The 12,589-nt window shown below is 50.1% G+C and overlaps 2 protein-coding genes across 2 annotated transcripts; one reads left to right on the plus strand and one right to left on the minus strand.

Annotated features, from left to right (window-relative positions):
- Window positions 1–3,710: 3,710 nt before the first annotated feature.
- On the plus strand, window positions 3,711–6,986 carry rsad1 (radical S-adenosyl methionine domain containing 1). Its single transcript, XM_030089863.1, has 9 exons — window positions 3,711–4,003; window positions 4,091–4,224; window positions 4,300–4,504; window positions 4,569–4,934; window positions 5,006–5,069; window positions 5,139–5,286; window positions 5,587–5,641; window positions 5,819–5,922; window positions 6,028–6,986. The coding sequence occupies exons 1-9, from the start codon at window positions 3,872–3,874 to the stop codon at window positions 6,179–6,181; spliced, it is 1,362 nt and encodes a 453-aa protein (XP_029945723.1). The 5' UTR covers window positions 3,711–3,871; the 3' UTR covers window positions 6,182–6,986.
- Window positions 6,987–7,498: 512 nt separating this feature from the next.
- rasd2a (RASD family member 2a) lies at window positions 7,499–8,740 on the minus strand. Its single transcript, XM_030090114.1, has 2 exons — window positions 8,196–8,740; window positions 7,499–8,085 (listed from the first exon to the last, which is right to left on the minus strand). Exons 1-2 carry the CDS (start codon window positions 8,695–8,697, stop codon window positions 7,580–7,582), a joined length of 1,008 nt encoding a protein of 335 aa, XP_029945974.1. The 5' UTR covers window positions 8,698–8,740; the 3' UTR covers window positions 7,499–7,579.
- Window positions 8,741–12,589: the final 3,849 nt, after the last annotated feature.

Below are 12,589 nucleotides of genomic sequence, written 5' to 3' on the forward strand. Positions count from 1 at the left end.
CCCACATGATCAAAATAAATACATTAAAAACACTGCCCCACCCCCCAAAAAAAATTTCCATCCATCCATCCATCCATTTTCTACCGCTTATCCGGGACCGGGTCGCGGGGGCAGCAGTCTCAGCAGGGATGCCCAGACTTCCCTGTCCCCAGACACTTCCTCCAGCTCCTCTGGGAGGATCCCGAGGCGTTCCCAGGCCAGCCGAGAGACATAGTCTCTCCAGCGTGTCCTGGGTCTTCCCCGGGGTCTCCTCCCAGTGGGACATGCCCGGAACACCTCCCGAGGGAGGCGTCCAGGAGGCATCCTAAACAGATGTCCGAGCCACCTCAGCTGGTTCCTCTCGATGTGGAGGAGTAGCGGCTCTACTCCGAGCTCCTCCCTGGTGACTGAGCTCCTCACCCTATCTCTAAGGGAGCGCCCAGCCACCCTACGGAGGAAGCTCATTTCGGCCGCTTGTATCCGGGATCTTGTCCTTTCGGTCATGACCCAAAGCTCATGACCATAGGTGAGGGTGGGAACGTAGATTGACCGGTAAATCGAGAGCTTCGCCTTTCGGCTCAGCTCCTTCTTCACCACGACGGACCGATACAACGACCGCATCACTGCAGCCGCTGCACCGATCCGCCTGTCAATCTCACGCTCCATCCGTCCCCCACTCGTGAACAAGACCCCAAGATACTTGAACTCCTCCACTTGGGCTAGGGTCTCTCCACCAACCTGGAGGGGGCAAGCCACCTTCCTCCGGTCGAGGACCATGGCCTCGGATTTGGAGGTGCTAATCCTCATCCCTGCCGCTTCACACTCGGCTGCGAACCGCCCCAGTGCATGCTGTAGGTCCGGGTTCGATGAAGCCAACAGGACAACATCATCTGCAAAAAGCAGAGATGAAATCCTGTGGTTCCCGAACCGGAACCCCTCCGGCCCCTGGCTGCACCTAGAAATTCTGTCCATGAAGATTATGAACAGAACCGGTGACAAAGGGCAGCCCTGCCGGAGTCCAACATGCACCGGGAACAGGTCCGACTTACTGCCGGCAATGCGGACCAGACTCCTACTCCGGTCATACAAAGACCGGACGGCCCTTAACAAGGGGCCCCGGACTCCGTATTCCCGGAGCACCCCCCACAAGACACCACGAGGGACACGGTCGAATGCCTTCTCCAAATCCACAAAACACATGTGGACTGGTTGGGCAAACTCCCACGAACCCTCGAGCACCCTATGGAGGGTATAGAGCTGGTCCACTGTTCCACGGCCAGGACGAAAACCGCATTGTTCCTCCTGGATCCGAGGTTCGACTATCGGTCGGATCCTCCTCTCCAGTACCCTGGAATAGACTTTCCCGGGGAGGCTGAGGAGTGTAATCCCCCTATAGTTGGAGCACACCCTCCGGTCCCCCTTTTTAAACAGGGGGACCACCACCCCGGTCTGCCAATCCAGAGGCACCGTCCCCGACAGCCACGCGATGTTGCAGAGACGTGTCAACCAAGACAGTCCCTGCACATCCAGAGACTTAAGGTACTCAGGCCGAATCTCGTCCACCCCCGGTGCCTTGCCACCGAGGAGCTTGCCAACCACCTCAGTGACTTCAGCTTGGGTGATGGACGAGTCCACCTCTGAGACCTCAGCCTCTGCTTCCTCCACGGAAGACGTGGCGACGGGATTGAGGAGGTCCTCGAAGTATTCCTTCCACCGTCCAACAATATCCCCAGTTGAGGTCAGCAGCTCCCCACCTCCACTGTAAACAGTGTTGGCGGAGACCTGCTTTCCCCTCCTGAGGCGCCGGACGGTTTGCCAGAATTTCTTCGAGGCCGACCGATAGTCCTCCTCCATGGCCTCCCCGAACTCCTCCCAGACCCGAGTTTTTGCCTCCACAACTGCTCGGGCTGCAGTTCGCTTGGCCTGCCGGTACCCGTCAGCTGCTTCGGGAGTCCCATGAGCCAGCAAGGCTCGATAGGACTCCTTCTTCAGCTTGACGGCAGCCCTTACTTCCGGTGTCCACCACCGGGTTCGGGGGTTGCCGCCACGACAGGCACCGGAGACCTTACGACCACAGCTCCGAGCAGCTGCTTCGACAATGGAGGTGGAGAACATGGTCCACTCGGACTCAATGTCCCCAGCCTCCCTCGGGACATGAGAGAAGCTCTCCCGGAGGTGGGAGTTGAAAGCCATGCTGACAGAGGGTTCCGCCAGACGTTCCCAGCAGACCCTCACAACACGTTTGGGTCTGCCAAGTCTGTCCGGTTTCCTCTTCCGCCAGCGAATCCAACTCACCACCAGGTGGTGATCGGTCGACAGCTCTGCCCCTCTCTTCACCCGAGTGTCCAAAACACGCGGCCGGAGGTCAGATGACACGACAACAAAGTCGATCATCGACCTCCGACCTAGGGTGTCCTGGTGCCAAGTGCACTTATGGACACCCCTGTGCTCGAACATGGTGTTCGTTATGGACAAACTGTGACTAGCACAGAAGTCCAATAACAGAACACCACTCGGGTTCAGATCGGGGAGGCCGTGCGATCCAATCACCCCCTTCCAGGTCTCACTGTCGCTGCCCACGTGGGCGTTGAAGTCCCCCAGTAGAACAATGGAGTCCCCAGTCGGAGCACTGTCCAGCACCCCTCCCAGGGACTCCAAGAAGGCCGGGTACTCTGCACTGCTGTTCGGCCCGTAAGCCGAGACAACAGTGAGGCACCTATCCCCGACCCGAAGGCGCAGGGATGCAACCCTCTCGTTCACTGGGGTGAACTCCAACACATGGCGGCTGAGCTGTGGGGCTACAAGCAAACCCACACCAGCCCGCCGCCTCTCACTGCGGGCAACGCCAGAGAAGTGGAGAGTCCAGCCCTTCTCGAGAGGTTGGGTTCCAGAGCCCAGGCTATGTGTGGAGGTGAGCCCGACTATATCTAGCCGGTACCTCTCAACCTCCCTCACAAGCTCGGGCTCCTTCCCCGCCAACGAGGTGACATTCCATGTCCCTAGAGCCAGTCTCTGTGTCCGGGGATCGGGTCGCCGGGCACCCTGCCGTCGGCTGCCACCCAATCCACACTGCACCCGGCCCCTACGGTTCCCTCGGTGGGTGGTGAGCCCACCGGAGGTCAGGCCCACGTCGTCCCTTCGGGCTGAGCCCGGCCGGGCCCCGTGGGCAAAGACCCGGCCACCAGGCGCTCGCTTACGAGCCCCAACCCCAGGCCTGGCTCCAGGGTGGGGCCCCGGCTGCGCCATACCGGGCGACGTAACGACCTTTGTTCTTTTTCTTCTCATAGGGGGTTTCAACCCTAAAATTATTTCATTTTAAAAAGTTGTTTTTCTCATCATCAGTATTTTGTGAGCTGCTAAACACCTTTAATTTTAAAATTTCTCTATTCTATTCTATTCTATTCTATTCTATTCTATTCTATTCTACTCTATTCTATTCAGTTTGAACGTGTAAGACAAATGGGACTAAAGGCATGCGAGTGAAAGAAAGAAAGAAAAGCACTTTTAAATATATTTATCGTCACATGTATTCAGATTTTGCATAATTTTGATGATTTTATTTTTTTTTTTTCTAACACAATTTATACAATTAAATACATCCACTGGAAAAGTGTTGTTTATTTTATACACGTGTTATTGTTGTTGTAAGGTAACTAAACAGCGCCCCCGTGTGGACGGACACACAAAGCGGAAATCACACAAAGTGTTTCCTGTTAGGAGAGACGCCTCAGCCACTGTAAACATGTCATGACTTCTAGGTTAACTTTGCCTCGTGTTCTCTCTTTTTAACCGTTTTCACGATGGGAACAGGCGCGTGCATCCACGGGTGTTCACGTGGAGCTCGGACCTTCACTCCCACGCGCTGATAAACCTGCGTTAAGTGTCACCGAGAATGATCAAAGTGCCGCTCCGTGCTGCGCTCGGTCGCGTGCGCTGCTTCTCTACCCGCGAGCTCACAGAACATGGATCTGAATGGGCACGAGCTGCCGCTGGCCTCACGGAGCAGGCGTCTGTCTATGTGCACGTGAGCTGGGTTCATTATCTCCACTTACTGTGTCGGGATGTGCGGAAATGAGCAGTTAAAGAGTGACGTTCCTCTGTCCCCCTGCAGTGGCCGTACTGTCTGAGGAGGTGCTCCTACTGTAACTTCAACAAGTACATCCCCAAGGAAAACAAAGACCACGTGATGACCACGAGCCTGCAGCGGGAGGCTGAGACGCTGCTGCGGCTCAGTCAGGTCTCCAGGTGCTCTCTCCTCCCCTGAATCCACCTCCCTGTTCCACTTTACAGATTTTAACAAGTGGCCCGTTCCATCCGCAGCGTCACCTCGGTGTTTTTCGGCGGGGGGACCCCCAGCTTGGCTCACCCCTCCACCATCGCCGCCGTCCTCGAGACGATTTCCAGGTGTGCACGACTCCCGGGCGAGGCGGAGGTCACGCTGGAGGTCAACCCGACCCCCGCCGGGAGGTCCAAGCTGGAGGATTACTGCAGCGCCGGGGTCAACCGCTTCTCCATCGGCGTTCAGGTCGGTTCAGTCCATCCAGTTCTCACCGTGAGGAGACTTTAAAGTGACCTTGTCCTCTCCTCAGTCCCTGCAGGACGAGGACCTGAAGATCCTGGGCAGAGACCACAGCTGTGACGACGCCTTGCGGACGGTGGAGGAGGCTCGCCGGCTGCGTCCCGGCCAGGTGTCGGTGGACGCGATGTTCGGGCGGCCCGGCCAGACCGTGGAATCCTGGGAGAGCGAGCTGGACGGGCTGCTGGGGGCGTGCGACGACCACGTGTCGCTGTACCAGCTGACTCTGGAGCGAGGCACCCAGCTGTTCGGGCAGGTGCAGAGCGGCCGGGTCGCCCTGCCCAGCGAGGACGAGACGGCGGAGATGTACCGCCGTGCCAGGACCGCCCTCCAGCGGTGGGGCTTCCTGCAGTACGAGGTGTCGAATTTCGCACGCCATGTAAGTCGGCGGCCGGATGTATTACATTTGGGAGGGTGGGAACAACACTGATTGTTATTTTTTTAATGCAGGATTCAGTGAGTCTTCACAATCTGAACTACTGGAAGGGAAAGCAGTACATCGGCGTCGGTCCAGGTGAGATTCTCTGCAACTTTCTAATCCTCGGCTGTGGATGAAGTCGTCATTTCGTCGTGTCTTTTGAAGGAGCACACGGACGCTTTGTTCCCCTGGCGGAGGGGGCCGTCGTCCGGGAGGCCCGGACCCAGACCCTGGAGCCTGACGTGTGGATCCGTGAAGTCCGGCAGAGGGGACACGGCACACGGAGGCGGATTCCGCTCGGCCGCCTCGAACTGTGAGCGTTTGCACTTCCAGGCTTTGGCGGCGCCGTGTGTGCTTGTGTGACGAGCACATATGGTAATTCCACAGGGAGGCGGCTTTAGTGGCCAGCGAATGTCCCAGCATGTGAGATCTGGCAACAGAGTGCGAGTCCTCAGAGCGCCGTCCAGCACAGAATGAGTAACGCCGCTCACGTGTTTGTTCTTTCAGACATTCTGTCCTTGAGAGACGCGGCGATCAGACCCTCACTCTGTTCCTGTTCTTTTAAATGTCTCATCCATGTGAACTCCATTAACGCGAAATGTTCATTTGACAGATTGGAGGAGGTGTTGGTGATGGGGATGAGAATGACCGAGGGCATTAATCACGAGGTGAAACAAACACAGTCGGCCTTTTATTTGAAAAACACTAATCGAGAACATTTTGTTCACTTTATGCAACCTTTGTTTTTTTTTTTTTTTTTACAGAGCATGGTTTTTCATGTCTAATTGTCTAATTGTCTTCACTACACGTGCCGATGTTTGTTCATCTTTTTTATGTTTTTCCAGCACTGGAAGCTGTTCAGCCCTCAAATGAACCTCCATCAAGTGTTTGGTGGATCTTCTGATGTGAAGGAGTTCATAAGGAGCGGTCAGCTGGTTCTTGATGACAGGTGACGGATCATTTAAACGTTTCGTCTTCTTTCTGGTGAAAAAAAATCTACCTTAAACAGTCATTACATCTTGATGTCTCATATTAGTTTTACTTCTCTTCACAGGGGCCTGCGCTGCTCCTGGGATGGACTGGCCATCCTGGACAGTTTACTTCCAACTCTGCTGGTAGAGCTGGAAAAACAAGTGTTTCCAGATCCAGACGGAGGCCATCGTGGTTATAGTGACGGACGCACACAGAGGACCTGGAGCCCTCGATGACGGCCAGTTTTATTGGACCGATAAAACGTGGAAAAATCAGTGGATATCTGCAGGAGCATCAGCACTCATCCACAAGTCTAATTTTATACTCCTGCATATCTTTGCACACCGTTTTCTTTTCATTGCAGTGTTAAAGTTGATCTTTCACCCTGACGTTAACCCAACGTGCTCAACAAAAGTTCCTCACCAGCTGTAACTGAAATAAAACACTCTGCATTGTCATTCAGTCTTGTTTTCTGGATGAAATCTGGAATATATAGTTTTAAAACCCTCCAGACAAACTGATGGAGTTACTGGTAACCCCAAAAAAAAGGTAATGACACTCCTACACACCATCATAAAAACATAGATATTATACTGTCATTACAGAGGAAATAGTTTGACTATTGTGAGAGCATATTGAGTCATGAGCTGCCTTGTAAATGAATTTTTTTTTCTTTGCGCCGATCCGATCTGTCACATGCAGGCTTTTTAAAATATGTCTTTATTAATCTGACCACATTCAGTCTCAACCGACTGAGTTACACACTCTGGTTATTCATTTCCTGCACGGACCTGATTGGATTTTTGGATTTCAGTGATAAATCTTTGACAAATTGCTTACATCAGTCTCAAAAGGTTTTCACTGTGAGTGTTTCTGTGTCATTTTTCTAGATTAAGTCTAAACATAGCCTCTGTGTCATAGTACCGTAATGGTAAACAGGCAATTTTCAGAATGACTGGGCTCTCTCCATGGTGCTGATTTCTTCCTGTCTCTCTCCTCCCTCCTCTTTCATAATTGATGTTGTCTTTTTTTTTTTGTTGCTTGCTTGCTCAAAATAGACGCTTACCATGGTGATGAGAGTATTCAGACTGTAGAGCTGCTTGTATCAGCCCCCCCCCCCCCCCCCCCCCCCCCCCCCCACACACACACACACACACACTCAACCCCCTCCCTGCTCCTCCTCATCATTTCTCCTCAGAAACATGAACAATCAGTCGTGTCTGACAATAGGAGTAAGATGCTGAATAAAGGTCGGTGTCTGAGTCATCCTCCTCGTGTCTCTCGGCTTCCTCCCACACACTGATCGGTCCGGATTTTTACATCATCATCATCATCATCATCATCTTCATCGACGGGCTGCTTACGTCCGCGCGCGTAATCTGACTGTAACTGTGTCCTTGGTGTTTAAAGGAATAGTGTTTTTTTTCTTTCTTTTTATTAAAAAGGTGGTCAGTAGGATAAATAATGACAAGAAATAAATGAGTATTAGAAATATTCGTCTTTTATTACAGGAAAATGACAGAAATACAAAATAAGAGCGCACCGGACCAGCCAGGTGCTGCAGAGTATAACTCTTTACTTGTATCATATTGCAGCATACTACTACAATTTGTTTCGTCGGGAAGTGTCACGATTCATTGAATCTGACACTTCTCGGGTTTTGCTGGTTTGGTGCTTGATCCAAGCACCATCCGCAGGTCGCTGTTGAAGCTGGGCCGGCGCGCCAGCGGGTCCACGGCGGCGCAGCAGGGCGCGCGCCCGCTCCTCCGGCCGCGCCGCTCGACGCACAGCGACTGGTAGGTGAGGATGGGGACGGTCTGGTGCCGCGACGGGCTGGTCTCGTCGGGGAGCCCCCCCAGAGAGGCCACGGCTCTGAACAGAGCCTCCAGCCCGGAGCCGGTTTTCGCGGAGGTTTCGAAGACCGGGAGCGCCTCGCCGAGGATCCGGCCCGGTTCGGAGAGTCCCACCTCCCGCTGAGGGGCCAGGTCCGCTTTATTCCCGCATATCACGACGGGAACTCCCGCTGGCTGTTTCAGTTTGTGCAACTTTGCCTTTGCGGCTTTGATTTCGTTGAGTATTTCGCGGACTTCATCCAGTGACTCCTTGTCATCCAAACTGAAGACGAGCAGAAAAATATCACCTGAGAAGAAATAAGAATGAAAAAGAGAATTAAATATAAGAGATTGCCAAACATTTTGCATATTATCAATAAGTCTCTTGAGTTATATTTACTAAAGTAACTTTAGTTACCTGTCAGGATGGTTAGCCTCCGCTTTGCAGGGAAGTCTCTCTCACTTGCCGCGTCCAGCAGGTCTATCTGGAACGTCTCTCCTCCGACGTGGAACAGTTTCCGGTGGAAGTCCTCCGTCGTGGGCTCGTAGTCTTCTTCAAATTCTTTACCCAAGAACCGCCGCAGGATGTTGGTTTTACCCACTCTGGGAGCGCCGAGCACGACTATTCTGTGGCAGTTCCTGGGCTTGGTCAGACCCAGCTCCAGGTGGTCCACGGACCTCTTCGACAGGCGATCCGTCGATTGCTGCCTGTTGCCGGAGCTCGACGATCTGCTTTCCACCACTTTCTTATCTTGTTGCTTCCAGCACCGTTTGACGGTTTTGATAATCCCCATGCCTGTCTTGGGTATGTTGGGGTGCTGCTGCTCGTGCGTAAAGCTCGGCTGCTGATGCCCGGCGAGAGAGTTGAACATTTCCAAGATGCCATCAACGGGAAGGTAAAACTTCTCAGTTGTGTTCATCTCTGAGTTCTTTCAAACGTCTCCAAGGCGATCAGAATCAGCCCATTTGCTTCGCGGCGTGTGAACAGAAACAGCCGAGGATCATCTTTTATAGTCTGACCGTGAAACCAGTCTGTGCGTCACGAGCCTGATCAGAATACAGTCCTTTTATAGAAACGTGAAGACCCCACTCGTCTCTGCTGGAAGGACGTGGAGTGTAATCTGAAATGTGCCAGAGATGATTCTGGAAATAAATGGTGATCAGAGCAAAACTCTTTATTCTGATATTTTCAAGTTGATCCAAAGCAGAACTCACTTTACTTTTAGGAACACCTTATGTTAAAAAAATAAGATAGAGAAAAAGACATAGAAAGAGAAAGAAATCTATTCATATACACCACTCTATTTTTAGTAATAGTCTGCAGGTGTTTGGTGGGAGTCCAGATAATTGCACAAATCGCTAATGAGTGAGCTGTGAGATGCAAATACTATTAATTATGCTGATTTTTCCCTCCTGCAGGGCTGCCATGGTGACAAGACTTACCCCTCTATCTTCAGTTTCTCCTTGTTATGCTTTTAATGATCACACATTGCTTTCTTTGAGGACAAAAGCCACTTAAAAAAACAAACCACCACTCAGCCAGCCTGACTCAGTCCATTTAGAAAATGTAATATTCATGAAGCTTGAACGAACTCTGCTTGCATACAACAAGCCCCCCTTCATTTTGTGCAGCGCTCACGACTTATTCAGTAATCGAACCCTCTGCACTATGATTCACAGAGCTCATCAGGGATGGGTTCTCTGCTGTACCTCCAACCTCAATGTACAGCATAGCAGTGGTGTACAGCGATGTACGATCAGCAATCAAAAAATGTTCAGCCAAGAAGGTTATGGCAATTTTTCAGCGAATGTGTAGCAAGAAAGCGGAGAGAAAGCACAAGGACATGCCAAGTGCTGCTGCTGAACAGCCTGTGCTTTGCTGGTCTGCAGTGGAGGCAAACACAAGCAGCAAACTCTTCTATTCAAAAAAAAAAAAAAAAAAAAAAAAAAAAAAACCAAGGGCACCCAGCCCACATACTGTAGTGTTTTCTTCATGGAAACCAGAAGAATCTGGTGCGCAGTCATACATAAAGGGCTGGCTGATTGCCATGGAGAGAGCAGTTTCACATCCACTGGAAAGATGGAGATCATGACGGAGACATCTGCATTTTGTTTTTACCTAAAATGTAGAATCAGCAAACAGATATCAGAACAGTAATGCACAAAGCTGTTTCTCTCTTCTTGTGTGAAAAGCCTGTGTGTCTTTATTTCAACTTATTTCACCTTCTCAGGAGCAGTTTTGAGGACAGTATAGTGCAGGGACGTAGTGAGTCATTCACAGTGAAAAATCCTGGGTTCAAACACGGGTACCAGTCTGTTTTCTGTGTATTTGCATAACCTTTCTGCAGGTTTTCTCCCACCGACTCTTGGTTTTCTGTTGTGCCCCGCCTTTACAGGCTCCAGCACTATGTGATGATGCTAGATGATACAGCTGTCCCACCTACAGAGACGGGAAGACGGGGAAGTGATTCAGACATTCTGAAGATGAAACCTCCACCAGACAGCCCTCTGCTAACGTTCACAACCTTTGATTGGAACACTGTTTTCTCCATCTGTACCTGAGATGAAGCTGCTTTTATGTCCCCCAGTAAACAAAGCTGGATGTGTGGACCTGTGAATGCCACGGCCCCTTCTGAGCTGTCTCACTTTGCTTTTGATAATTTTCTGCAAAACACTCTGATGTTCCCTTCATCAGCCCCTCTCATGCTTTTAGTCTCCTTGATTGCAATGTCGTTTTTATCAAATTTGCAAAAAGTGTTGTTTGTCTTCAACCTGTGTAAATTTGTCACGAATGCTAATGTGAAAATAATGTTATTGTGATTTTTTTTTATTATTATTGTTAAAGTGAAACATTTTAAGCATCATTTGGTGAAATATCTCTGACCTATTGAGGGTTGCTGCAGTTTTAGTCATCAGACTCTCTCTGGAAACATTTAGAAAAGGTTAAAATATCAGCAGTTAATATCACAAAGATCTGATAACTGATCATTTTAAATAAAGTAACAATAAATGGCCTATAGCCGTACCATTACAAGCTCGGTTTGCCCCTTATCCACCTCTTTTTTTATATTACATCAATTTTGAGGAAAACAGTGTTGCTTGCTGCTTGAAATATCTCATGCTCTAAAAGCAGCAGTCAGTTTTTCCTTCACCTGTCAGTGACCATCATGTTAGAGCTGGGTAGACTGTGATATGAAGAATAGAATCAGCGAGGATGGGTGGCAAGGCCTCTTGGTGTGAATGTGTGTGTAGTGTGGTGTTTCTATCTCCATGCCCTGTGATGGACTGTTAACCTGTTCAGGATGAACCCTGCCTTCACCCAGAGTTAGCCCAGGATTGGCTCCAGCGCCCTTTGACCCCTGACCAGGACAGAGCAGTGGAGGAGATGGATGGATCAGTGAGCTCAGCTGAACAGTGGAGCACTAATAAAACCACTAGAGGGCAGTGAGGAAAAGCAGAACAGATCAAGTTTATCTCAGCTGGTGCCTGAATAAACAGATCTGATCAGCGATTACACATGAATTAGACAGAACACCTAAACAATGTAAACACATATTTATATTGTCTTTCTATTGTTCTCTTTTCCTTAGTATTAACTCAAACACATGCTCAGCTTCCTGGAGGGCGGAACATTTATGTAAATTGTGTGAAAAGTGTCTAATCCAAGTGTTGGGAGTATTCCTTCCTCAAAGTGCACATGTCCACACACTCTGTTCAAAAAAATGACTCAACTCAAACATAGACACACACCGCGATGCAGGTTTCCTCTCTGTGATGTGATGTGAGCGTAGGCCAGGCCGCCCCCCCCTCCTCCTCCCTCTGTTTTCCCGGCTCCGGCCTGCATGACCCCCCAGCGCTGACCTCATCAGGCCTTTGTTGGGAAACAAAGAATGCTCAGGCATCTGTTTTCAGGAAAAATAAAAACGTAGGGTGCCAAGACCGGGAGGAGGAGGGTCAGAGGAGCTGGTAAGAATGACCTGATCAGTGAGAGTCAGATGAAAAATGAAGAAGCCAACACTCCCACAATCAGAAATTTACACCACAAACTTTCTGATAAATGTCAGCCTGGTCCTAAGAACCAGTTGCTTTTTATCGATTCTGGATTTCTGTGCACTTTGCCCTCTTTTGTCGCCTTCTTGAGAGCACTTGTTGTTTCAAGGTGGAGCTGGTATTTCCTGTATATCCTGCTCGGTCAACCACAAGATTGTTCTCTCCTGCTGCTTCAGTTAAGTAATCGCTGTTCACTCCAGATCAGACACTGATCCCTGTGCTCTCCCATACAGACGGCCCCAGTCCTCTGAATCCGAGCCTGTCTGAATACAGAGTAGATTTCGTCAGGATATAAGCCATTAGGATGTGACTACAGACAACATCCCATTAGTAGTGATAAATAAGTCAAGAGCAGAGACGCAGGGATGGAGCTGTTGAAAAGGAAGTGACTTCCTGTGGGAACAAACCAGCTCAGAAAATGTTACAGCACAGATTTACCTTATATCTTGTCATGTTTGGTCTCACAATGAAGATAATGTCATATTATATTGTCTATCTTTGGGTTATATTGATATTATGCTGCATATTCTGCAATCTAGAGATGTTATATTACTTGCAGGGGTTTGTGAACAGTTTTATTTTAATTCAAAAGAGAACCACTATTGTTCCTCAGGATATAGGACATGAGAAAGTTGCCCATGTTCTCTGAATAAACTGTGCGTAATTGTGATTCCTGGGTTTGTAAACTTGACCACCTGCTTTGAAGGTCTGAGATCAGCAGTGAAAGGGTTAAGTCTGACTCTGCATGCACCGAGCAGGCCT

The sequence above is a fragment of the Salarias fasciatus genome, chromosome 4 (assembly GCF_902148845.1).
Source record: "Salarias fasciatus chromosome 4, fSalaFa1.1, whole genome shotgun sequence".
NCBI lineage: Eukaryota > Metazoa > Chordata > Actinopteri > Blenniiformes > Blenniidae > Salarias > Salarias fasciatus.

Coding starts and splice junctions, on each gene's coding strand:
- rsad1 (XM_030089863.1), top strand. CDS start 3,872: ATGATCAAAGTGCCGCTCCGTGCTGCGCTCGGTCGCGTGCGCTGCTTC. Junction 4,004..4,090: donor AGGCGTCTGTCTATGTGCAC/GTGAGCTGGGTT, acceptor GTCCCCCTGCAG/TGGCCGTACTGTCTGAGGAG. Junction 5,287..5,586: donor CCGCTCGGCCGCCTCGAACT/GTGAGCGTTTGC, acceptor TTCATTTGACAG/ATTGGAGGAGGTGTTGGTGA.
- rasd2a (XM_030090114.1), bottom strand. CDS start 8,697: ATGAACACAACTGAGAAGTTTTACCTTCCCGTTGATGGCATCTTGGAA. Junction 8,086..8,195: donor GAGGCTAACCATCCTGACAG/GTAACTAAAGTT, acceptor ATTTCTTCTCAG/GTGATATTTTTCTGCTCGTC.